Genomic DNA, 25,766 nt, shown 5'->3' on the forward strand with positions numbered 1-25,766 from the left:
AGCTCCAGAGAAAGCAAATGTTATACGCCCCGTATTCTGGATTGAACCTGCACGGACTCGTTGGTACTATTCTATAAAAGCAATCATCACATTCATTAGAATCTCTAGATTGCATGTATATGTCGAAGTAGCGAAATACAGCCAGCCATTCGAACCTGCAGAAGAATTGTGTACCACCCCAAATACTGGTCTCAAAGGAAAATTCATAGTCACCTTTGAAGGGAATCACATGAGTTCCAAGATCGTCGTCTTTGGATTTGCGGTGGACGGTCAATGGTATATCTGGGCCAATATTGTTAGTCATTTTGACATGAACTGCATCACACATAGTTACAAACAACAGCACTAGAAATATTAGCAGAAACACATTTTTGATGAACGAAGTCATACTGGTTTTATTTGTTGGAAGAATACTTGGATATATCGTCATTTTCATAGTGGCAATTAGATATAAATTCTCAGCTAATATAAGGAAACTTATAAATAATTTTTATAGGGAAAAATTAGTATTTGGTCTCTAGTTTCTAATGTTCATTAAGGGAGATCTTATCAGTTTTAGATTTTGATCAAAGTCCCTAGCATTTATGTATTAGTGAATTACATGTTAGTTACATAATTTTTTAAAATAAAAATTAGTATTTGATTTAGTGTTTTAATACTCACACCCTTATTAAACTCCTAATTAATTTTCAATTCAAAACATTTCCAAAATATAAAAAATAAAATTGGAATAATTTTTCAATTTTTTAATCTTATATATATGTACCCATTCATGACACACACCGATCCAGAGAATCCAGGCGTTTTCGTCCTACTTGACTGCACTTAACATATGCTCTGAATTTATGTGTTTACCTTAACTCATCCTGTTATTCTAGTAGGTTGTTCTGCTAGAGTTTGGTTTGAATTCCTTCTTATGTATGTTATTGTTTTGCTTCCGTGTCGCACTTATGGTTACGTCACGCTCTCGTGACGGCCAGCACGCCTGGATCCTCTGGATCGGGGTGTGTCAATTCATATAATTTTTCTAATTTTTCTAATCTTAGATGTACCCATTCTTAAATATACAAATTTGTTATATGTAAAATGTACCCCTTTTTTAATATAAAATTCATTCAATCTTTTTTCTAATCCATTTTTTAAACTTATATGGGTACATTATATTTCGTTGATTTAAGAATATATGTCAAGTTTAATAGAAGAAATTTAATAATGTTATTAAGCTTTTTTTTTTTTGTGTGTTTTTGAAATATGTATCCATGTTTTGGTACAATAATTTTTTGGTTAGTTTTGATGAATGTACCCATGCATATATATACAATATATTAGAGAGTATAATTATTTTTTGATATTTTTAATCTCATAAATTATGGGTTTTATTTAAAATCTCATTAATATAAATAACTACAAATTTCATTTTAATTTAAAATATAATAACTACAATATTACATTAATGTCAGGAACTTTGAGAAAAAACCGAAAATCACATAGGTTTCATCAAAGAACATTGGTAGTTAAGAACCGCATTCAACGTCTCCTAATAAAAGAAAAATTAGGTACTTAAATATATAATAATCTGATGTACCAAAATTGTTTTAAACCACCTAAAAAACTAAAACAAAATACTATGAATGAATTATGCACTTAAATATATATATTCATTTAGATGCAATATATCAACATACAAAGAATCTAATAAGGGCGGAGCCACCTTTGTGCTAGGGTGGCTCTAGTAAAATCCAGATCATTCCATCTGCGCTTGGGTCTAAATCCTTCCCCTCCTTTAATGGGGTTTATATATTTTAAGTGTACATGAGGATTAAAGGATGATGAGTTAGGCGTTATTAACTTGTTACGTGGAAAACTAATGGGTGAAATCATCGTCTTTCGATTTGCGGTCGACAGTCAGGGGTATATATATCTGGACCAATATCATTAGTTATGTTTACATAAGTTTTTGGCCAATCTGCATCACACATATTAACATAATATGCGATATACAACCTAAGTTTTAATTTTAGCCGATTATCCTTTAGAACTCTTATAATTGGTCAATTTCCCTCTGAACTTTAATTATAGCCAATTAACCCCCTAAAATTTTATAAATAGCCAATTTCCCCCTAGCATTAAACTTTAAAAAATTTCATCCATCCAATTTTCCATTCTTTTTGCCCTTATGCAGTTGACATATGTTGCCTCTGTATCAAAGTGGACGAAAAATTAGATGAAATTTTTTAAAATCTAATGTCAGTGGGAGAATTGACTATTTATAAAAGTTAAGGGGGATAATCGGTTAAAATTAAAGTTCAAGGGGCTAAAATTAAAGTTCAAGAGGAAATTGACAGCTCTATACTAGCTCGGAAAGCAAATCGACAAATATGCCTAATTTGAAATGAATCCAATGAAAATGATGAATCAAATCCGATCTTATTTTCTTTGATTCGAGAAATTTAGATTGGTACTGATATAAAAGAAATAAATAAGAAGATAAAATTTGATAGATAGAGAGCGTTTATATGCTCTCAAAATTACAATTAAAAATAACCAAAGCTCTTATTTATTTCCAGAAGCAGAAGAGCAGATTTCACATACTAAAAATCAAATAATTAAGGAGCAACTAATTTCGGATGATCCTCGTTCCACTTAAAAGGTTCCCATGTCTTCTGATAAGGATTCCACCTGAACGGACCCTCTGGTCTTATACTCCATTTACATTTAACACACCATTGCAAATCTCTGCCTTGTATGTAGATGTCGAAGTAGTGAGAATTTCCCGACCACTGGAAGTTGCAGAAGAATAGTGTACGCCCAAAAGCATGGGTACCAAATGAAAATTCATAGGTGCCTTGAACAGGTACCACATGCGAACCAAGATCATCGTCTCCAGATTTACAGTGAACGGTCAACTCTGCACCCAAATCATTAGTCATTGTGACAGTGGAGTCGACTCCAGCGTCGCACATAGTTAAGAACAACACTAGAATCACAAGCAGAAAAACATTTTTGATAAACGAAGCCATGTTGATATTGTTTGGTTGAAGTTTAGTATAACACTAAATTTCTTTGTGGAGGAACACTTGGATGCATCCTTCTTTTATAGTGTCAATTTGATATGAATTCTGAAATAATAATTTAATGTGGCTGTTTTGTCCCCAAAAATGCTCAACATTTTTTGCCACATGAGAATACATATAAAAAAGGTCGTACCTAGTGCACAAGGTTCCCGCTTTATGCAGGGTCTGGGAGAGGTGAATGTCGGCTAGCCTTACCCCTATTTATAGAGAGGCTGCTCCCAAGTCTCGAACCCGAGACCTACCGCTCATGGGTGAAGGCACTTGTCATCGCACCAAGTGCGACCTCTACACATAAGAATACATATATGGAAAGAAAAAAAAAAAAAGGCACATACACATTTAAAAAGGGAACAGTTTTGCTTACCACCATAAACTATGATGATGCTTACCATCATATATATCATTGTTAGCCACATACACATTTAGAGAAAGAGAATGCCAGCTACCTTTTCATCTTACATTTCCCTACTTCTCCTCCCCATTCATTGCTTGTCCTGTTTATTCCATTATCACTCAAAATTATGTAATTAATGTGTTGAAAACAAATTTATTTCATTTCCACATATACGCCTCATTAATTTTACCAGCTCTTTTACCATCATATTGTAATAAAGAAACATGCATCCACATAGTTATAATGGTCAATGCTTACAAAATATACAAAAAAATTATTTTGTGCCCTTAGAAAATACAACATTTATTAATGATAAATAAGTAAATAAAAATTATTTCAGTTATGTATTAGAGTAAACTTTATATTGTGATAAGTTATGATTTCTCTTAGACTCATCTTAAGAAAACACGTCTTTACATAGTTATAATTACCAATGAGTACAAAAATATGCTAGAAATAAAATACTTGACGCCCAAAGAATTCTATTTAGGGAATACAACATTTATTAAGGATAAATAAGTCAACAAATAATTTTTTTTTTAACTACACTTCTATTAAGTAATTGTTGAACAGTATGAATTCACATCAGGAAAATGAGAGACTTTGCATGTGTTATAAGTAATTAGTCTACTCCGCATATTGCCAATTGGTTTTATGATGGAATCTTAACTTTCTTCATAGTATTAGAGCATGTTGTCCTGTGTGTGAAGCACAACGGGCACACATGCTACATGTAACCCATTTGCATTGTCCACATGCTAGGCTTGAAAATTCACCACAGGTGAGGTAGTGTGTTGAGAGTATGAATCCCACATCGAGAAACTAAAGGACTGTGCATGTGCTTATAACTTATATGTAATTGGGCTACCCCATATTTGACCCTTGATCCTAAACCCTATATATATATAACATTTTTTGCATCCTTTTAAGCCGTTAGATTACATAACATCTAAGGGTCCTCATTTAATTATTAAATAACATGGATGCTTATGTGGATTATAATTAACATTGAAAAAGAAAAAAAAACTGATAAAGAATAAAAACTAGAAAAAAATAATTAAAAATTAAAAAGAGGAAGAAAACCTTGCGCACAAAGGCCTCCATTGATTTGTGCAAAATACCTTCAAAGTCTTTTGAGTCTTCATTCTCATATTTCGGTAAAAAGCCCAAAAACCTCTTTGATTCTATTTCAATTCCACACTCAGATTTAATTGTATAAAAAATTTGAGGGTGGTAGTGAGAGTTGTTGATTTAGGTTTTAGTTTTGTCAATTTAATGAAAGAGCGAGGAACGAAGATTTGAAGCAGACTGATACTTGATTTGCTTTAATATCAAAATTTTGTATCCATCAATTGAATGAACGACACTAAGTTTGACAACGCGAGTGATAGGAATTTGACGTGTTGCGGTTGGACGAAGCAATTCGGATGGTCATGCTTCTGCATTTGCATCCAGGACGAACTCCATTTTCGTTTCTTCCTTGTGTTTGCAAAACTTTTTATTTTTATTATTTCCTCAGTTTTTATTCTTTTCTTAGATTTAATTTTTATTTATTTCTTAATTATAAACTTATACCTCATTTAATGTTTAAAATCCTCTAGATAACTCTTAATCAAGACCGTTGAATATTACAAGATCTAAAGGTTATAAAAGAGTGTAAAAATGTTTGTCAAAATCTTTGTCCCTAGATCCTATATATCAAAAACCAGTTTAGGGCAAACGATTTATTAAATCCCATCTTACTTCAAGAAATTTGGATTTGTCGACATAATAAAAAAAAAGATAAAATTTGATAGTTAGAGAGCATAGCTCGCCAACATTAAAATTAAAAAAAAATATGATTAAAGTTCTTGTTATTCCAAATGATGAAGTTCATAATCCAAGTTCCATTATCCATCTCTCATAAGAACAAAGAAATTAAAATTAAGTAATTAAGGAGCAAATGCCGTCGGAACATCCTTGTTCCAGTAATAGCAAATGTTATACGAATTGTATTCTGGATTCAACCTGCATGGACCCGTCGGTACTATTCTCCAAGTGCACTCATCACAACCTCCCTCATCTCTATCTTGTATGTATATGTCGAAGTAGCGAAATACAGCCAGCCATTCGAACCTGCACCAGAATTGTGTACGCCCCAAAAGATGTAACCCAAATGAAAAGTCATAGCTACCTTTAAAGGGAACCACATGAGTACCAAGATCATCGTTTTTGGATTTGCAGTGGACGGTCAACGGTATATCTGGACCAATATCGTTATGCATTCTTACACGAACTGCATCACACATAGTTAGAAACAACGACACTATAACTATTAGCAGAAACACATTTCTGATGAACCAAGACATAATGGTATTGTTTGTTGGAATATAACGCTGAATTTCTTTGTGGAAGAAGACTCAGATATATATATCATATTTTTGTAATCGCAATTGGATAAAAATTCTTAGGTAATATAGGAAACATATCAAAACAATCAGTCTCATACAGATTTAGAGAATCCGAACAAAAAATTCTTAGGATATAAGGACATAAATCCAATTTCATCTTGCGAGGAAACGACGGTTGTAACCTCATCTATTTCCGTCTAGTTTTTAAATAATAATATGTTTAAGTTATCATGATTTATTTCTATAAACAGTTTAATTCAAAAAATTATGCACAATTCTCGAAATTTAAATATTTAAGTTGAATAAGGTTTCAGTTTCAGATAGAGAGTATTTAGATGCAGTTCTTAGCCGCTAATACACTTTAACTGAAACCTTATTGATGATTTTCAAATTTTATCAAAGTCTTTTGTTTTCTTCACAACCAAAAACAAAGAAATTTCACAAAAGTAGGACAAATTGGTTTTAGTTTTTATTAGGTACTTATATGGTTATGCATGTGTTCTTTGCAGATTTAGGAAGGATTGCAAAAACTCACTTGATGCTCTGGAAATTGCTTGGTGATTCTATTCGGTAGGCTTTGAAAAGTCTCATCTTTTTGTTCTTGGTTATTTTTCCCTTAATGTGTATTTGTCCTATTTGTACGTTTGGTGCAAGTCTGTCTCCTTATTGTTTTGTTTGTTGTCATTTGTGAGAATGGTTTTTTATTATTTGCCTAATGTTTTGCAGGATAAATAAATAATAGATTAAGCATGAGTCGCCATGTGTGTAACTATGTAAGATAACTTTCTTCATTTCCATTTAAAACGGTTTACAACGACATCGATTATTTATGTTGATTGGTAACGTAGAGATTGGATTCAATGTATTTGATTGAATTGTTTGTCTCATTATTTATTGTTTACAAATGAAATTTTCTCCTGGGTGTTGTGCGCTATGAAAAACTCAATTTTTAAGCAATTCAGACTCTCTTAAATAATTGCTATTTTTTGTACATTTTGTACAACTTTGTCTCCTTATATTAATGATATTTGTTTGTCTCATTATTTTTTTTCATACCACTATTTGGTTCCATGCTGTATTTCTTACTTTATTCTTCTTTGTAACCTCTCAGAACGTGCTTTCATGCGTGCAAAGAGCCTTTCTTAAGGAGCACGTAGCGTCCGTAATTAAAAAAGAGGTTAGTAGTTAATTAAACAAAATAATTTTTGTAATGAATTTCGTTGATTTTTATAAAATAAAATTCGAGGATAATATCGAAACACAAAGGGATGTCATCATCATTCAACAACTCCCAACATAAAAGGCATATAACAATCCAATCCGGTTTTAAGGATGTTTATATAGAAGCAACGATGCTCACACAACCACACACTTGAATTCGGAAGGCCACAGTTTAGAACTTTAAATGTTTATAGTACACTCACTCAAACATGTAGCACAATACCACTCAGAGGAAAACATGCCTAAACCCTTTTATTTAGTGGCTAATTAAGTACGGCATGCATCTCCGTTAAAAGGGCGACGAGTACTATGATCACTCATCGTCATAGCTCTTGCGATGGTGGTGCTTGTGGCGGCGCTGCTTTTTCTCCTCATCGTCATCTGAGTCGTCATTTCCCTGTCATAGTCAGATACGAGAATCAGATGCAAATAACGCAAGTCAGCCAACAGTGACGGGCAAATACCAAAGACTACAGAAGGGTAAGGTTGATAGGAAACAGAAACCATCAAAGACCTATATGCATTGCATAGATTCGAGCTTTTCAAAACAAAATTGAGGACACGTTCGGAAACATCATGGGATTTAAATTGTCTAAAACTAGAACAACAACAAAAACGTTGAGGCAAAACAATGCACCCAACAGATGACAAGTTCATATGATTCGTACGTGAGCACAGATTAAATGTATGTTTACGAACTAATGAAGCTGTATGCTTACGAACTAACACACTAATACATCTAAATCACTAATGATAGTGTCATATAGAAGACAACTTGATCGTTTGGTGTCTAATTTTCGATATGATAGAATTTTCAAGGTATGGTGAGGGGATTAGACATGCCGAAAACTTAAGCTCTTCTAATCCTACCATTTCGGGGGATTGGAAGGGATAAGTCTTAACGAATCCATCCTGGTACCTTCGAGTTGGACAACAGTTTTTCATTTTCTTATTAAACATACGTTGAATATAATGAGTCGTCCAATCCAATCCTAAACATCAACGAATCCTAAAATGTTCATCACCCAACATTATAAGCCTTGAATTAACTCAAATGAAGCAATCCGCTTATCATTAATAATTAATATAATGACCATGAATATAAACATATAAATGACATTTAAAAGAGCGAGGTTCTCACATATTTCTTGCGACCATAGCGTTCTTCACCGTACTTAGGACGCTCGGAATCAGAATCATCCTCGCTGCGCCTCTCATAACCACCAGGGCGGCGGTACTCCTGCTCCTCGCTCCTCCCATAACTGGGCTTCTCATACTCCCCACTTTCCTGGCCCTCGTAGCCGGGCCTCCCATAGCTTGGCCTCGGGGGTGGCGGCTCATCTCCATAGCCGGTCCTCCTCGGCGGCTCTTCGCCGTAACCTGGCTTCTCAAACTCAGTCCTCCCATAGCTCGGCCTCTCCTCGCTTTCTGGAGTCTCATAACTGGGCCGCCCATAGGTTGGCCTTCTCGGTGGCTCTTCTCCATATCCACCTTCCTCACCATAGCTTGGCTTTCTCGGCGGCTCATCGCCATAACCAGATTCCTCACCGTAGCTCGGCTTCCGACCATACCCAGATCCGAATTCAGCTGGCGGTGCTTCAAACTCGGGCTTTCTCCCGTACCCAGATTCATACTCGGGTTCCGGTGCCTTATACTCGGGCTTTCGACCGTACCCAGATCCATATTCGGATTCCGGCGCCTCGTACTCGGGCTTTCGACCGTATCCAGATCCATACTCTGGTTCCGGTGCCTTATACTCGGGCTGTCGACCGTATCCAGATCCATACTCCGATTCGGGCGCCTCGTACTCCGGCTTCCGACCATACCCAGATCCATATTCGGAGCCGGGCTCATCGGATTCGGGCCTGCGTTGATACCCAGACCCGTATTCCGAACCGGATTGTCCATACTCCGGCTTCCGACCATAACCTGATTCGGGCCTAACCTCCCCGCCAGGCTGGAACCCATAGGCCGGCTGGGGCCTGCCTTCGTACTCTCCCTCTGGATGTCCCCCGCCCGGATTGAACCCGACAGCTGGTCCAGGTCGGTGCGTGGGTCGGGCGTAGTGAGTGTACTCATCTTCGAGAGCCTCGTCAGCGTAAGCGGCGGGCTCGGAGTAGGATGAGAACTGGGGGCGATCGTAATCGAAATCATCGGACGGCGATGAGTTAGGGTGGCAGGACTCATCGGATGGGTCGAGAGGGCGCCCGTAGGTCAGGTATATGTCGTATCCGCCACCGTACGGCGTCGGATCGTACTCGTCGAAGTCGGTGACTTCATCCTCGGCGTGGGTATAGTACGGCATCGTTTTGGAGGGAATTTGGTCTTTGAAGTGCGACTGTCAAAAGTGATGAGGGGATGCGTTCTGGGTGATGTGTATTTATAGTTGTCGACGGTTTTTTCGCCTTTGGAAAACCGCGTCAGGTCGTTGCCTTCTTGTTAATGACACGCGGACGGTTTTTATTGGGCCGTCATTTTGTAAACCAATTGACATAACTTGGGCTTAACCAATCATTGATCCTTATCCGAAATTTTTAGTGGGGCCTTGTGGACAATTTTGTGGGCCCAATGAAATGGTTCGGATTTCCCTCCCTTTGGGCTTATACCGTATTTGACCAACATACTTAGTACAGTACTGATTGAAATAATTGGTACAATCAGAGTTGTTAAGCGAGGCTTAAATATGTGGTTTTGCCACCATTACATGGTGTGCTTTTTGAATTAGTATTTATTCGATGAGTAATATTGCTGAAACTATGTCTTAAATTTTATGGATGACATGTTTTTGATAAAATTTTGAGAAATAAAAAACTTAATTTACTTTCAAAATTTTGAGTGAGGAAGACGCTTTATGTGCCTTTGCCGCTGTCTGCCGTACAGAAGAATCTCTCCTCAAATTGAATACTAGTTAATTATCCGATTAATCAAACTAGGAAGACTTGTACATGTGTGTAAATATTTTTCAAGGCAATAAAACAACAAAAACTTGATTCATTGCGTGTAGAGACAATACATCATTTGTAACAAATGAGGATCTTTTTTCGGATTCTCTTTGTTAGGATCCCGAGGATCCTCCAATCACGTATGTTCATCGTAGATAGTGCAGTAAGAAGTTATTGTAAATTTGTTTATTTAAAATTGAATATAAACCGTACCTGACGAAAACTATCCGTACGATGTATGATGAACAGATGTGATTGAATGATCCTTTGAATCCTTACAAAGAGGTTACGAAGAGGATCCTCATTCATTTGTAACGATCATAATTTGAGATAAATTTAAATCAAATTAAGAAGGATGGAACAGGATATGAGTACCCGACGGATGTTAGTTACTGAATTGCTTGGTCGCTAGTACAACATCCCGGCCACCACGACGAAGACTTCATGCATGCAACAGTTAACAACACAACATTTAGATACAAACACCTAAACAAACACTATGTATAATTGTATGCATGTCATTTGATGTGCATGTATAGTTGTTTCTCTCATTCCGCTTAAGTAATGCAATACGATAATAAACACAAACATACGTGCTTGTCATTCGACAAACCTAATCCCAAATTTTAAAACGTTTGATGTTTATGTTTTTTAATGTGTTTATCTCTTTAATCACGTGCAAGACGGACAAGTAAACACATAAAACTTACGTGCATGTTTACTAAACAGATAAAGGAAGATTCCAAATAAAGAAAAAAGAGAGTAGTGTCTCACCAATTTTTTGCGACCATAGCCACCTTCGCCTGCTGGAGTACGCTCCTCGTCGTCAAAAGACTCGCTTTTCCTCCCCTCTCTCTGTTTCCGGAACTGGTCGCCCTCGTGCGATGGTCGGGCGTAGCTGCTGTACTCCTCTTCCAAAGCCTCGTCGTCGTACGCAGACGGCTCATTGTACGACGGGAACTCCGGCTCATCGTAATCATCGGAGGCCGACGAGTGACGGTAGCACGTCTCCTCCGAAGGTTGTAAAGGCCGGCCATACGTCAATCCCATGTCGTATCCCCCCTCGTACGGCGTCGGGTCGTACTCGTCAAATATGTCGGTGTCGTCGTCGGTATCCTTCTCCGAGTAGTACGAGCGGTAATGCGCCATTATTATTTAATCAAGGAGATTAACTTTTCCTAATGGTGATCAACTCCAAATGTTATTAACGAATGACAACGAGAATAATATTATGTCTTAAATATTTGTTAATGCTCCATACATGGTGGTTGACAATTTCTCCTGCGAAAATACCGTGTCAGGAATTTACACTACTTCATTCCCATTGTTTGCCGGAGACTTTTACTGTGGTCTGCATTATTTTGAGGGTTTTGGTTAAATTTTGTCCATGTAATTATTGGATATTACTAATTATTTGCACCTTATCAAAATAATGAGGCTTTTAATAACGTGGTCGTGGGTTCAACTCTTACCGACAGCCCTAAATATTAATGTACAAAATTAGTAAGACTTTGGAACAATATAAAGTGTTAAGGTTATGACCTTCGCAAGGTTACTCTGGTCACTAATTGTAGGTAAATATGTAGAAATGTAAAGATAAGGAAACAAACACAAGATATACGTAGTTCACCCCAAGTTGGGCTACGTACACAAGGGTAGATGAGTTCTCATTAATAGTGAAGAGTTTACGCAGTATATAGGTTCAAACATAATCATCAATACTGAGTTCTATAACGAGTTCAAATACAATAATGACATTAGGGATTAATTGTAGGAAAATGGTCTCTTTTTGTAGTTGAGGAGAATCTCCGGATTTCGTCCGCGGTCAATGTGGGACTCTAGGGGCTTTCTTCTAGTGTTGGCATGTATTGTGTTGTGATTGGCCTCCTCGTTAGAGAGAAACTCTTGTGCTTCGGTAGGGATGCCTCAACATGAATTCTTCAATAGGTCCCTAAAAGTATGAAGTTGATCGATACTTGGTGGTTTCGGAATTGGTGAAGTATGGTACAAACAGAATTAATTGGAATTGAATATTGGTAACGTATAAATTAAATGTCGACGATGGAGTAAAAAGTATAAGGGAGATTGGTTATTTTCACTACTAACGATTAACGTTATAACATACCCACAACCATGAGCCATAAAAACTTACATGTGACACCAAACTGACAGCTCCCACATGTATAATTTGCGTAGAAATTTACAGATTGGACCAAACACATAACAATCATATATCAAACGCATACTGGTCGTTTCAGCAATTAAAACTTAAAAATATCATTTCGGCCAATTTTCACACTGCATGGCCTCAAGTTTGGGCTTCATGATAAAGCCCATTTAAGAGGATTTTCTGCGTCTTATCTCCGCCACTGTCATTGTCGGTCGGCCTGGGCCGATTCTCTGCGTCTTATCTCCGCCACCATCGATTCAATTGCCACTGCATGCAAGTAAAAGACACAAACATTAACGAAATTCCCACTTCAGAGACCTCCCAGATCATCAGAAATGGCGGCCCTCGTCCTCAGGGTGGCGCAGGACGGCTCCGGCGACTTCCGGACGGTGCAGGAGGCCATAGACGCCGTCCCACTCTGCAATACCCGTCGCACCGTGATTCGCGTCGCTCGCGGCATCTACAGGCAGCCGGTGTACGTGCCCAAGACGAAGAACCTCATCACGCTCGCGGGTCTGGCTCCGGAGCTCACTGTGCTCACCTGGAACAACACCGCCACCAAAATCGAGCACCACCAGGTGAGGTACTACACTTTGTTAATGCTACCCAGTTGGGTTTTTGACACGTGGATGAAGGGTATTGTTTTGCTGACGCTGTGGGTTTTGGTAGGCTTCTCGGATGATTGGGACTGGGACTTTCGGGTGTGGGAGTGCTATTGTGGAAGGAGAGGATTTTATTGCAGAGAACATTACTTTTGAGAACTCCGCTCCTGAGGTTAGCCTTGTTTATGTTTTCATCACTTAGTTTTTACTCGAAGTTTGCATCTTTTGATTGCTTTTTTGTATATTGAGCATGGTGAAACTTGTAGTTTGAAGTTGAAATTTTGAACTTGTTGGTTTGTGTTGGTTTGGTTTGGTTTCGTTGTTTTCTATGGAGTGTTATGAATGTTGGAGTTACTGTTTTCGTTAGATGACGCAGGTTTTTGAAATCTTGTTTGGGAGTGAAGGAAAGTGAAATGATGTGATCGGAAGACTAGAAGATTTTTCCTTTTTGTTTTGATTAGGGAAAACCAGGTTTGGAATGTTCAGCCAACACAAAAATCTCATTTTCTGTACAAATTTCTGTACTTTTGGAAATGGATAGAAAATGTGAGAAATGAAGCTGTAAAAGTCCGTCCTTCTATTTTTTTTTTCGGTTTTACTGATAGCCAACTTCCTTGTCATTAGAGAAGTTGGGGAATGTTTAAACTTTGTTGTTAGAGGTTGGAAATGTACAAGGTTATGTCTTTTATGGTAATACAAAAGTCCTTTGAAGTTTCCTTCACTTTCACTCTTCCTTTCACTCTTTGAACTTCATTAACTCTCAACATTTGTGTTTAACTTTTTCTTCCAATTGTTTTGTTCGGTAGGGTTCAGGTCAAGCTGTGGCAATTAGAGTAACAGCTGATCGATGTGCCTTCTATAACTGCAGGTTCCTTGGATGGCAGGTATACCCATTGCCCCAATTAGTCTGTTCATTTTCTTAAATTTCTTGTTGGGTTCAAACTTTTACTGTTTTTACTGGGTAATCACGAGTATTTGAGGATAAATGAGAGCAGTTATCAGTCTAATTGGTGGGTTCCTTCGAATTTTAATGCAGGATACCCTGTACTTGCATTATGGAAAACAGTATCTGAAAGATTGTTATGTTGAAGGAAGTGTGGACTTCATTTTTGGCAATAGCACGGCGCTTCTGGAGCATTGTCATATCCACTGTAAGTCAGCAGGTTTCATAACTGCCCAAAGCAGGAAATCTTCCCAGGAGACAACGGGATATGTATTCTTAAGGTATGTTAGTTCGCTAACCTTTCGCCCATCTTGGTTGAAGTTGCTTGTGGCTTACACAAGCAATTGATTCATAACTATGTTTTGTTATATCTTTGCTTGGAGAAGTAACTATCTCGTAAAACGAAAACAGCGAATGGAAAAGAAAGAATAATGATACTTATGCTATAATATTTGAATGGCGGTGGTACTCTCTTGACTCTTTAGACTTTCCGGTTTCCCTGTGTCTTTCTGATACAAGTTAGAGTTCCATACTTTCTAAGACAACATTTTATAACTTATCTGATTGACTCAAGATAGGATGATTGTGAATGATTAGAGGAGTTTGTCTACGTTTTGCTTTTCCATTGATTAATTTTCTAGAAGTCACTTGGTTGTGTTTTCGTGTACTTCATTGATGAACAATTGGTGAATTGTTTTCTTTTAATTAAAAAACCAACCCTGTTTTCTTGAATTGTTGCAGATGTGTAATCACTGGAAATGGAGGGACTTCATATGCATATCTGGGACGACCGTGGGGACCTTTTGGAAGAGTCGTTTTTGCGTATACATTTATGGATGGATGCATCAGACATGTAGGATGGAATAATTGGGGTAAAACAGAGAATGAACGAACTGCTTGCTTTTATGAATACAGGTATACATATTTAGTCCATTTGCATTGTACTTCTATTCTACAGTGCCTCCGTTCGGTAAATTTGGAATTGTTGTTGAATACCCAAATATGCGATAGAAAATTTAGGTAACTGAAGAAATTTTCACATTACAATACTATGGACATGGACTAGAATAACTTCGGAGGAACGTTGTATCTTTTCAAACCAAACTAGTTTATCTTTTAGATGGTTCATGTGGGGGTACCTAAAACTAAATTAAACAGAACTGACATGGGAAAGATGTTTGAATTACTTTAATCGGGTTCATCAGGCTTTTCCTTTTCTGAAGATTATATCCTCTCAGGTTGTGACTTAGTTTATCTGCTCTTGTGCATAGCAACTTCTTGAAATACTGATTATTGTTGTAAGTTTAACGTTTCTTTCGAGTGCGTGAATAGAGGCAGAGTTTGATAAGCTTGTATCATTGAATGCAAATTTCAGGTGTTTTGGACCGGGTAGTTGCCCATCAAAACGGGTGACATGGGCAAGAGAGCTGGTAGATGAGGAAGCAGACCAGTTCCTCCAGCATCGTTTCATTGATCCTGATCCAGGAAGGCCTTGGCTTGCTCAGAGAATGGCCCTAAGAATACCGTATTCTGCCTAGGAGTTAAAAACATGGGAATGATCCCAACAAAGATAGTCGAGTATATTGAAAACATTTTACGACGAAAGCATAAGATATGCAACATAGCTATTTCAAATCCTGTGTTCTCAAGGTGCAAGAGGCGTTACACGGTCACTTTTAGCGTTTATCAGATGTAATTGCTTGTGCTGAAGAATTCGTTTGATTTGGCTTTTAGGTTTGTCCAGGATAATATAGATCAACTTGTTCTGTTATGTGTATTCATCTTTGGCCTGCAACATGGATGGTTAATGTGTGTACTTTTCTTGTGATGAAAAAACCCCTTTCCCTTTGGACCTTCGACCGATTTAACGCCAACTTGAAAGACGATACTTTACCTTTATCTTGCAGAGCTGTTACAACAGACGAATGTTGGATAACTGTTTTGGGGTGTCAATGACAGTATCATTGTTTTAAACGACACCATTTAACAGTCAGTTTTGGTGTCCATAGATACTTATGCGCAAGGTGATGCATGCTATGGCTAGGGAACATGAAGTCTTGTCCAAGCCCCCCACCATCACGAATCACCAATCAATAATAGTATCATCGTCTTAAACATCATTTAACAGTCAAATTTTGTCCACAAATACTTATGCACAAGGTGATGCATGCTATGGCTAGGTAACATGAAGTCTTGTCCAAGCCCCTCACAATCACCAATCAATAACAGTATCATCGTCTTAAACGACATCATTTAATAGTCAATTTTGGTCCATAGACACTTACGCACAAGGTGATGCATGCTATGGCTAGGGAACATGAAGTCTTGTCCAAAGCCCCTCACCATCACCAATCACCAATCAATAACAGTATCATCGTCTTAAATGACATCATTTAATAGTCAATTTGGTCATAGATACTTAGTCACAAGGTGATGCATGCTATGACTAAGGACACATAGAAGTCTTGTCCAAGCCCTTCACCATCACCAATCACACCACCACATACATCCTATTGGAGTAATATATTTTTGTACTTTGTAAGTTTTGGGCTGCCCTTTCTTGTTTTGGTGAAAGTGAACCACCTCCCAATCCATATCCATCAAATGCAACCACCTTCCCATCCACCCTCATCAAATGCACTTCCCCTATTGTACTCTAGACTTAATATTCTCTTTTTTGGTTTTGGTATAAACAGTCACACACTTGACATTTCAAATCTTTCAAGTCAGCTTCATGCGTAATGGTTTTCGCATGATCTTTTTCTTTTTCTGTATACGTTTAATTATATTTATAGATTTTCTTTTGATTTATTCATCTCAAAAACTATAAATAAACAAAAGTATTCAAAGAAAGAAAACACACATGCGGAAATCACTTCCCTACTTCATGTGCAAAAGATTAATCAAGTAGAGTGGTTCATTAATATTCTCATCTTCCTAATCAATCGAAATGGAAATGCTCGAAAATTCTTTGTGTAGGGTGCTTGTTTTCTCATTTAGAATGAACATAGTCATATTGTCACAAATGCATCAATAACATGTCGATACACTTTGTTGGCAACAACGATATGAAAAAACTTTCTTCATTAGAAAACAGGCATCCGTCCCATCGCCTGGACTAGGGTTCTAGTATCCCATTCCTAGGCACAACAAAACGTACTTAAAACTATGTTTGCAGAAGCAGTTGCATGTAGTAGAGCACCCAATGCGTTTCAGGCTGGAGAATTTGAAGGGTAAGCCGATCAGGAAGCAGGAGAGGATTTGCCACGCCGAAGCGGTGTTAAAATCAAAGAAGACGAAGCACAGGGAGCCTTTAACCTTCTACTTTAGATATACAATTGATGCTCCTTTCAATGAATCTCCTGCGGTACTCTCTCTCTCTCTCTCTCTCTCTCTCTCTGTGACACACGAACACAAGCACAATCAAACTCACAGAAACAAGCTCTTGCATAACTTGCAGGCTTCATCTTGGAGGACGAACACCGGGTTTTTAAAGCGGTTTTTCCGGACATAGCGAAAACCCAAATAATTAATGGGCTGCCTACTGTTCCATTTTCGTGGTTTAATATTACTCTAACATCCTAAACTTCTATGCAAATTTGAACTTCTGCTCAGTTCTTTGTCATCCTTTTATCAGTTGGGTGAAATTTAATTATTGACAAATCACGAGAAGAAAAGAATTTGCCTTGTAACCGGTTGTGTGTCCCCTTATGTCTATCTCCCCCATAATTAACGTGATATATGATCACATAGAGAGAGAGAGAGAGAGAGTACTCGCACTTGAAAATTACACGAGAAAATATCCTACCGGGATAGCTAGATCAGTGTCAAAATGAATGTGTTTGCAGGAAGAGTGGAGAATTCACATGCCGGCCATGCAAGTCTTGTTCCTGTCTGTCTACCTTGCATTATACGTCAAGTTGAGATGCAAATCCATGAGCTTGACATTGTATAGCACACGATAATCCATAATGCACAAACACACACAAGCCTCTCCGTAACCGGGATCCCGCTCAACTATAGGTGGAATAGATACATATCAACGATGATATCAACAGTTATCCACTGTTGGTGCATAGTTCATGTTATACTGACAATAATACAATTATTGATACGTTGTCGATAAAGATCCCTCTCATCTACAGTTGAGCGAGATCCCACTTTAAAAAGGGCTACATATTATAACCAAAAAAAGTAGGTCTTTTTTTCTTTTTTTCTTTTTGTAGACAAGATGGGAAATCCTAGGCCCAGCTGAGTACGAGCCAAGTGACTTCAACCTCAGTATCAAAGGAACCTTATTTTCAGATAGACACACAAAGCTGGCTCCAAAACACATTTGATATAAACTTGAGCTTTATCGTCTCGCCTCTCTTGGCTTGGGTTCCTGACAATGTCATGCGAAGCATTACAGAATCGGTGAGTTCTTCAAAATCCTGTTGTTATACACGTTTGATGGAATTGTGGGCAAGCATGTTCCGTAACCGAATCAATGTTTTCGATTGAAGCAGCTGATGGCGACGGTGATGGACGACGTGAAGTTGGATGCGGTGTTGCTAGCAGATTATGACAAGTTCAAAACAGAGAAGCTCAAGACTGAAGTCTAAAAAGCACTACAAAGATAGAGAGGTTGTCTTTTATTCGTTGTATTATTAAATGTCATGTGTCAAAGTTTCTTAAGATATAATAAAATTTGAAATTGTTCGTGAGAATGTGTCAACAGGAACTAGTTAAGAAGCGATATTAGGAGAGCGAGAATTGAACTCAAGACCTCGGTTTCATTGATTCATATCAAAATGATCTCGGTTTAATTGATTCATATACAAAATTATCCCAGATAAAAATGCAAAAAAGGAGACAAAGATGGAGATGCAGGGGATCGAACCCTGTACCTCCCGCATGCAAAGCGGGCGCTCTACCATTTGAGCTACATCCCCAACTTGATATTCTTTGCTAGATAATAGCTTTAGATCCAAAAATATCACGTATGAAACTCCGCAAAGTACTTATATAAGATGATATTCTAAACTACTTTAATTTATGAGATATATATTCAAAACTTGATGCAAGATAGGACAATATTCTAGTCAACGGACCTAACTTATATACATGTGACAACTTTTAAATGAATAGAGTAGACACTTCTTTTTTTTGTTTCTCCTGCAATCTTCTCTTGTTTTTGTCCATTAGTTCTCCTCTAATTCATTCAATTTACCAGCTAGTAAAAATTATAAAATTGCGAATGAAAGTGAAAAAAATCAGCCTAAAGAGAGCTAAGTCGTCATTACCACTATATAATCTTCTTCTTCTTCTTCTATAGATAAAGGGAGAAGACAAAAACGGTGAATTTTTCATAATACCCAAATTACCCTTCTCTCGTAAGAATTAAAAAATCCACTCATAATGAGACTCTGGGTGGTTACGTTCATTATTTTTCATAACCAACGAAAGGGTTTCCTTCAAAATTCACAAATAGGCCAAAAGAAATCTAATCGACCACCAATTGCATTGTTTACATATCACCAGTAATCAGAGCAAGAACAAGAACCTTGCTTGAAGCAATGAAATCGATTCCGATCTCTGATCACAATCTCTCGGTTATACACATGGGAAACTATTTTCATAGCCGAATGACAGTCTACACATATACGCAGATTCTTGAAAACGTAAAGAGGCGAGCCAGATTTCGTGCTTATAAGCCCAAAACAGACTGCCAGCTTTTCGCTGTGGTGGAACAATGCCTGCTCTATCTCCTCCTGCTTATCTGCATCATCGTCTCCATTGTCAAAGCCGGAGAAAACTTGAGAATCGGTATTTGGGATGTAGCCTGCCAATCTCAATCTTTGTATCATCTCATCCAATTTCATGTAAATCTCCGTTGTTTTCGGGTGTGACTTATCTCCTGCGCTGAACTGATGAACTTGGCCACCAATATAAATTGAACTTATTCCGGGAAGCTTTCTTAAACCCCTATTCTTAAGATCCTGCCTCAGTAGGTTTGCCTTGTCCTGCTTTCCTCCCAAAGAATACATGTTTGAAAGCAGGACGTGATAATCTGTGTTGTGGGGATCCAATTGAACCAGTTCTTGCAGCACACGTTCACCAAGCTCTAGTTTTCCGTGGATTCTGCATGAACCGAGAAGGGAACCCAAAACAACCTCGTTCGGAGGCATTGGCATTTGCTTGATCAAGACTTCAGCCTCTTCCAAATGACCAGCCCTTCCTAGAAGATCAACCGTACAGGCATAGTGTTCTATCTTTGGAGTTATGCCGTAAGATTCAAGATTGTGAAAGTAATGCCGGCCCTGATCAACAAGGCCCGAGTGGCTGCAAGCACTCAACAAAGCAACAAAGGTCAATACGTCTGGCTTGGCTTCTTCAAGCATTTGAAGAAACATATTCAAAACAAGTTTACCCCTTCCATGCATTGCTAAACCACTGAGCAAAGCGTTCCATGTCACCTCGTTCCTTCGGTGCATTTGCTCAAAAACTTTTAACGCGGTGTCTACTCTACCACACTTCGCATACATATCAACCAATGATGTGCCAACCATGATGTCAATCTCATTCACCATAGTCTTTAAAGCATAAGCATGAAGCCAACTGCCCGTCACCCTATCTCCCGATTGTGCACATGCCGATAAAAACGAACAGAGGGTGACATAATTTAATCTCAAACCACAACCGAAAACCATTTCTTCAAGAAGCGAAAAGGCTTCGCCGATAAGCCCAATACTCATATATCCAACAATCATAATCGTCCAAGCAACCTCATTTCTCTCAGGCATTTGGTCAAACACCACTCTCCCATTTCCCACGCCTTCGAATTTAACCACACCATCCAAAATCACAGTCCACGACACTACACTCCGCTCCCCAGTTGCTTCGAACAGCCGTCTCGCCATACCCAATTGGCCACACTTGACATACATATCCATGGCCGCATTGCAGACCTTGACACTAGAATCCCAACCCACCTTCACCACGAACCCATGCCCTTGATCCCCAACCTCAGCATTGCCCAGCCGAGCACACGCATTGAACAAGCAAGCCATGGCCACGTCGTCCACCTTCACGTCTTCTCTTCTCATTTCGACGAACAAACGAAGCCCAGATTGGAGCATTCCGTGGCGGGCAAAGCAGCCCATGAGGACGGTCCAGTCCACAGCGTCTTTGTGCGAGTGAGGAATTTCATCGAACAGCTTGCGAGCAGAGAATGGACTGCCATGTGCTGCGTGGAAATGGAGGAGGGCATTGTGAAGGAATGAATCTGGTGAGGCGGCGAGGCCGCTGGTGACAATGGCGGCGTGGAGCTTCTTTCCGACGTCGACGGAGGATTGACGCGTGCATTCTCGTATAAGAGAACGGAGTTGGCGGGTGGGGAGCGATGTCAAGACAGTGTCGGTTGGCCATCTCATATGAGAGAGGCTGAGACTCGCAAATCTTATGTTTGGAATTTTGGACAAACAGGACACGTAAGTTCACAACCAACTTATTCACGTTTCGTTTATACGATAAAAAGAATGAACAGTTTCAATTATCACGTTTGTATGAAAAAATGATAGCACGTTTACAAGAAGATGACTTTCCTTCTTACTCATTTCCTTAAAAAAGAGGGGTAAGTAGTGACGGACCACCATTTTCCACTCTTTTGGTGCACAGATGAGGCAAGTTAGGAATTGCATTCCATCCGTAGTTTCCATCAAGCAGATTCTCGAAGTATCAAACTAGGACCTCTCATTTTTTCCTTTACACTATATTTGAATGAAGAAATTTAAGATTACTAAAGAAATTTAAAATGACGGTAATTGAAATAACGAGATTTTATTTTTTAGAATTTGTGAATTTTCTTGTTTGGCTAACCTAAAAGAACAATGAAATTGAATATGAGATTTGCTATTTTTAAACTCTCAATTATAGAAATTGAGAAATGACACCTATTTACATGAAATTTAAACTTGGGAATTGAAGATCCCAAATTCCAAGTTTTTTTATATGCGGAAATTCTAAATTTCTATGTTTATGAAGCCAAACAAAAAAATTGGCGCATGTCAATTTGTAAATTATGACTTTTATCCAAATTCCAAATTTATTTCCCTCGTCCAAACATAATGTAGAGAACTGTTTTTCGCACTTTTCCCCGGAAAGGTGGTAAGTATTGTCCATCTCAAATGCCAAAATTCCGATTTACGATTAATTAGCTGTATGCAACATGCCCTAATCCAAATCATGAGTTGAGTAAAGCACACGTCCGTTAACGGTAAGCACAAGTTACACAAGCAACAAAGAATGTTTGGATCGTATCAATATGTTTCCATTACTACACAATCAAGGATCTCCATCTTGACAAACTCAATTTGCACTCGAAAAACAAGAAGAATCGGGAAAAATGAAAATCTGTTTCGTTCGAAACACCCACAAGCTTGGCAAGAGAAAATGTCTTGGCTTATTTAAGTTTGAAGTACAAGACCAAAGCGATCACAATGACAAGAACGCTGATAACTGCAATAATAAGCCACTTGTTCCTGTTCATCCTCCTCGCCATGGAAGTCAGGACTCTCTTGCTTTTCCCTATGTTGTCATCCACTCCATGAAGCTGCAATCGAAGGAAAAAACAGTTAGATAAATGCACTGCCATTAAAGGAAATCATGTCCGAAAGGTGTTGAGTAATTCATGTTCGAAAGGTGGTATGTCCAGAATCCAGACGGAAATCAGTATATTTTTAAACATTACTCAAGGAAGAGAAGGTGTGCATACCACCACTAAACGTATGAGGACGAGAGATGTAAAAGTAATTGCTCGCAGAAAGATTTGTTAAAAAAACCCCTAAATTAATACAGAGCCTGAAACGGTAATTACCGTGGTATGAGCATGTAACAGAGATTGTCTCTGTGAATGCAGATCTTGGAGGATTGAAACACCAAGCTCTTCTGTTTCCAGCATGGTTCTTCTGCTGTCCTTAACTCTGCCACTGGACTTGTTTAATCTCTCGGTTGACATCATTAGCCTTGATCTTTGATCAGCTGATGCCTATTTAAGTTTCACACGTCAGTAAGTATTGTAAAATCATTTATCCAGAATATCAAGAAAGGATGAGCACTTAGAGCAGATTCAGCAGAAGGCATGAGATACTCATTTTATGTCATGGAAAGCACACACTAGTATCATCATTTATCACAAACAGAGGAAAAGCTAATCATTATGACAAAAAAGAAAGTGCTCAGCGATGAACAATTTTCAAAGTAACTCAACTTTTCATCGTTTATGTGCTTCTCAATAAAAAGCAGAGATACATTAATGCTAAAGGACGCTTCTTTCAAGAATCTTTGTTTCAAATTAGCAAGTGAAGTGACCATCATGTCAAACCAGAACTGATCATGTTCACTGATTCTATTGCTCGACCCAGCGAATTAGATTTTGAGATAACTAAAGTAGCACACAGAAGTGAAATCTTCCTCAAAAAAGTAGAACTCCAAGTTTCATGCCAAATACATATCAAGATCCATCACAAACTCGCTACCAAATATTGAATCAAATTTAATGTCTTAAAATAACTATTCGAAACATAAAGGGAAGTTATGAGGATTTAGACATACTGTCAGAGCATCAGCCATGCCTGATTCCAGCAACTCATCTCGGGCAGTTGCATATGCGTTTCCAGACACAAGTCTTTTAACTTCGCTTTTCAGATTATTCAGATCCGACTTATATTCCCTCAACTTAGCAAGAAGCACAGCCTTAATATTTGGTGGCAAACTTCTTGCCTCAAGGTCCATTTTCCGGATCTGAATTTTTTTAAGAAACATCACATCAGTACCAAGTACAATGAAATAACAGAAAATAATCCTCCCAAAGAGAATAGTTCAATCAATTACCCAAGATTCTGCATCATCGATTCCAGCCTTTATTTCAGAAATCTTTTGCTTCTTTTGTTCTGCAGATTAGAATAGACGCAATAGTTCACAAAAATGTCAGTATCACTTTAGCTAAGCGAGAATAAGCATGTTAAACCCCCCCCCCCCCCCCCAACAAGCACAATTTGGGATATTAATCTTAAGTCCATCATTTTCGTATATATAGAAATTTGAACGTTACGTGTTTTCAGTAAATGTATACTGCATGAATGACCTAAAAACCATTTCCTCTGTATACTCAACTCACAAACTTCCAGCGGGTGTCGCTACAATATTCAACAACAACAACAAAGCCTTATCCCACTAAGTGGGGTTGGCTGTATGAATCATAAAACGCCATTGCGCTCGGTTCTATGCTACAATATTCAACAACCAAAAAAATTCAGAATAAACTCCTCTTCCATCCATTTCAATGCCATTCAAATGTTGAAGAAATTTAGAGTCTAAATGGAGCACAATCTCAAATTAGACATCCTGCACAATTCAAGATCCGATCCAATTGCCTCGAGTAATTTCAATCCTTTTCTTTCCTGTTTTCTCCTCTAAATTGCAAAAGTCCACTTTTAAAACAACCATTATTAACACATTATGCATAATTCAAACTGGTGGAAGCTTTACCAGCCTAATGACTTTCACCATCTTTTGAGACCACTAAGCCTATAGCTACTAATAACTTTTCAACATCAAACAAAGAATCATAACTTTGCGGCAAAGCGGTAACAGTTAGAAACTTAGCAGTCCGGTGATCCAATATACACATATCCCCATTGAAAAGTTATTAGTATTGTAATGTATTCCCCAACCAAACATAATGGGAACTTGGTTCTCGCGTGATTAAGGCAAATTGAATACATACATTACAATACTCCATCAGGTTTATGCCACCCTCATGCTTAAATCAACTAAAAGACTCAAACTTTATCCTTAAAATCCATTACACCAGCAAAATTATAAACAAAATAAATCATCTAAATACAGGGAACTACACACACATATATTAAGTTCCCAAAAAAAGGAAAAAAAGAAAAAGAAAAGTGAGAAAAATTGACCTCCATCGAGAGCACCAGCTGCCGTACACTTTTTGGTGAGGTTGGCGGAGAGCTCACTGTAGTTGCGCTCGTACCCTTCAAATACGCTGCTCATCTCTCCCTAAATTTCTCTCTGCATTCAATCCATCACACAATTTCAGCAATAATTCAGAAATAAAGCCCTAAATTGATCGAATTTGGAGATTATGATAACAATTTGAACGATCTGAGATCAATCGAATCGGAGGTAGAGACCTGATGAGATTGGAGATTCAGATGGATAGCCAGAGACGACGGCTGAGGGCGGTGGTGGTGTTGCTTTGCTTTCGAAGCGATCGGAACGGCAATGTGCGCGAAAAAGGAAGCCAACTAGTGTATTAATTTTGTGCGGACCTTCGGATACACTCACCGGCCATTGGATGCTCGGTCGCTGCCCTTCTTGCTTACAACTGGGACGCTGTGGTTAGAGTTCGTTGGTGTATTAATATTGTGTGCACCCTCTTGTTAAATTTGGATGTTAATGAATTTCTTATCGAAAAAAAAAGGAGTTTTGCATGTGTCTATACACTAATTGAGGTACTCATGGTCATGAATCATGATATTATGATATTACTAATTGGTTTTGTAGTAGATGCTGAATTTTTTTTCATGATATCATAATAAGTTGTTATATATGAAAAGTTCAACAGTTTTACGTGTTTCACATCACCCAATTTATGTTCTTTATGTGATAGGCTTGAAAATTCGTCATATGTGAGTGAGCGAGCGTGTTAAGAGTATGAATCTTACATCTAAAAAAGAAGAGACTTTGCATGTGCTTATAACTAATTGGACTCATTCTTATATTGTCGTTTAGTTTTATGATGAAACTTTAGTTTTCTTCAACTAGTCTCTTATGATTTGATTCGTAATTTTCAAGTACTTGATTATGGATTTCAAGGTGAAAACTACTTTTATAGTAAATACATAGAAGTGAAGTATCAAAATTTAAGTTCTTATTTTCTGTAAGCAAACATAGTGTGAAAATGACTTTAAACTCAAACTCGATTCCCTAATTTACCGTGTTTAAATATATACTAAGGGAGGTGTA

The 25,766-nt window shown here is 38.0% G+C and overlaps 5 protein-coding genes and 1 non-coding gene across 6 annotated transcripts; 1 reads left to right on the plus strand and 5 right to left on the minus strand.

Annotated features, from left to right (window-relative positions):
* Positions 1 to 7,109: 7,109 nt before the first annotated feature.
* On the minus strand, positions 7,110 to 9,921 carry LOC103416997 (uncharacterized protein At5g39570). The gene is made up of 2 exons (XM_008355205.4): positions 8,221 to 9,921; positions 7,110 to 7,476 (listed from the first exon to the last, which is right to left on the minus strand). The coding sequence occupies exons 1-2, from the start codon at positions 9,382 to 9,384 to the stop codon at positions 7,393 to 7,395; spliced, it is 1,248 nt and encodes a 415-aa protein (XP_008353427.3). The 5' UTR covers positions 9,385 to 9,921; the 3' UTR covers positions 7,110 to 7,392.
* A 129-nt stretch (positions 9,922 to 10,050) lies between these two features.
* Positions 10,051 to 11,243, minus strand: LOC103404464 (uncharacterized protein At5g39570-like). The gene is made up of 2 exons (XM_008343377.3): positions 10,796 to 11,243; positions 10,051 to 10,461 (listed from the first exon to the last, which is right to left on the minus strand). The coding sequence occupies exons 1-2, from the start codon at positions 11,168 to 11,170 to the stop codon at positions 10,411 to 10,413; spliced, it is 426 nt and encodes a 141-aa protein (XP_008341599.2). The 5' UTR covers positions 11,171 to 11,243; the 3' UTR covers positions 10,051 to 10,410.
* Positions 11,244 to 12,189: 946 nt separating this feature from the next.
* Positions 12,190 to 15,590, plus strand: LOC103404465 (pectinesterase 31). The gene is made up of 6 exons (XM_008343378.4): positions 12,190 to 12,769; positions 12,861 to 12,965; positions 13,600 to 13,677; positions 13,830 to 14,017; positions 14,478 to 14,651; positions 15,112 to 15,590. The coding sequence occupies exons 1-6, from the start codon at positions 12,527 to 12,529 to the stop codon at positions 15,272 to 15,274; spliced, it is 951 nt and encodes a 316-aa protein (XP_008341600.3). The 5' UTR covers positions 12,190 to 12,526; the 3' UTR covers positions 15,275 to 15,590.
* A 3,007-nt stretch (positions 15,591 to 18,597) lies between these two features.
* On the minus strand, positions 18,598 to 18,670 carry TRNAA-UGC (transfer RNA alanine (anticodon UGC)). Its single transcript has one exon. It is a non-coding gene; the product is annotated as a tRNA-Ala (tRNA).
* Positions 18,671 to 19,118: 448 nt separating this feature from the next.
* On the minus strand, positions 19,119 to 21,351 carry LOC103404466 (pentatricopeptide repeat-containing protein At5g15340, mitochondrial). Its single transcript, XM_008343379.4, has one exon. It carries the CDS (start codon positions 21,149 to 21,151, stop codon positions 19,253 to 19,255), a length of 1,899 nt encoding a protein of 632 aa, XP_008341601.3. The 5' UTR covers positions 21,152 to 21,351; the 3' UTR covers positions 19,119 to 19,252.
* A 616-nt stretch (positions 21,352 to 21,967) lies between these two features.
* On the minus strand, positions 21,968 to 25,177 carry LOC103404468 (vesicle transport v-SNARE 13). The gene is made up of 6 exons (XM_008343380.4): positions 24,932 to 25,177; positions 24,698 to 24,809; positions 23,610 to 23,668; positions 23,331 to 23,519; positions 22,594 to 22,764; positions 21,968 to 22,329 (listed from the first exon to the last, which is right to left on the minus strand). The coding sequence occupies exons 2-6, from the start codon at positions 24,789 to 24,791 to the stop codon at positions 22,180 to 22,182; spliced, it is 663 nt and encodes a 220-aa protein (XP_008341602.1). The 5' UTR covers positions 24,792 to 24,809; positions 24,932 to 25,177; the 3' UTR covers positions 21,968 to 22,179.
* Positions 25,178 to 25,766: the final 589 nt, after the last annotated feature.

This window comes from Malus domestica, chromosome 17 (assembly GCF_042453785.1).
Source record: "Malus domestica chromosome 17, GDT2T_hap1".
Classification (NCBI taxonomy): domain Eukaryota; kingdom Viridiplantae; phylum Streptophyta; class Magnoliopsida; order Rosales; family Rosaceae; genus Malus; species Malus domestica.

Coding starts and splice junctions, on each gene's coding strand:
- LOC103416997 (XM_008355205.4), bottom strand. CDS start 9,384: ATGCCGTACTATACCCACGCCGAGGATGAAGTCACCGACTTCGACGAG. Junction 7,477..8,220: donor GCTATGGTCGCAAGAAATAT/GTGAGAACCTCG, acceptor TGACTATGACAG/GGAAATGACGACTCAGATGA.
- LOC103404464 (XM_008343377.3), bottom strand. CDS start 11,170: ATGGCGCATTACCGCTCGTACTACTCGGAGAAGGATACCGACGACGAC. Junction 10,462..10,795: donor GCTATGGTCGCAAAAAATTG/GTGAGACACTAC, acceptor GCATGCATGAAG/TCTTCGTCGTGGTGGCCGGG.
- LOC103404465 (XM_008343378.4), top strand. CDS start 12,527: ATGGCGGCCCTCGTCCTCAGGGTGGCGCAGGACGGCTCCGGCGACTTC. Junction 12,770..12,860: donor CCAAAATCGAGCACCACCAG/GTGAGGTACTAC, acceptor GGGTTTTGGTAG/GCTTCTCGGATGATTGGGAC. Junction 14,018..14,477: donor ACGGGATATGTATTCTTAAG/GTATGTTAGTTC, acceptor GAATTGTTGCAG/ATGTGTAATCACTGGAAATG.
- LOC103404466 (XM_008343379.4), bottom strand. CDS start 21,151: ATGAGATGGCCAACCGACACTGTCTTGACATCGCTCCCCACCCGCCAA.
- LOC103404468 (XM_008343380.4), bottom strand. CDS start 24,791: ATGAGCAGCGTATTTGAAGGGTACGAGCGCAACTACAGTGAGCTCTCC. Junction 22,765..23,330: donor GCATGGCTGATGCTCTGACA/GTATGTCTAAAT, acceptor AAACTTAAATAG/GCATCAGCTGATCAAAGATC. Junction 22,330..22,593: donor TGTTACATGCTCATACCACG/GTAATTACCGTT, acceptor CTTCGATTGCAG/CTTCATGGAGTGGATGACAA.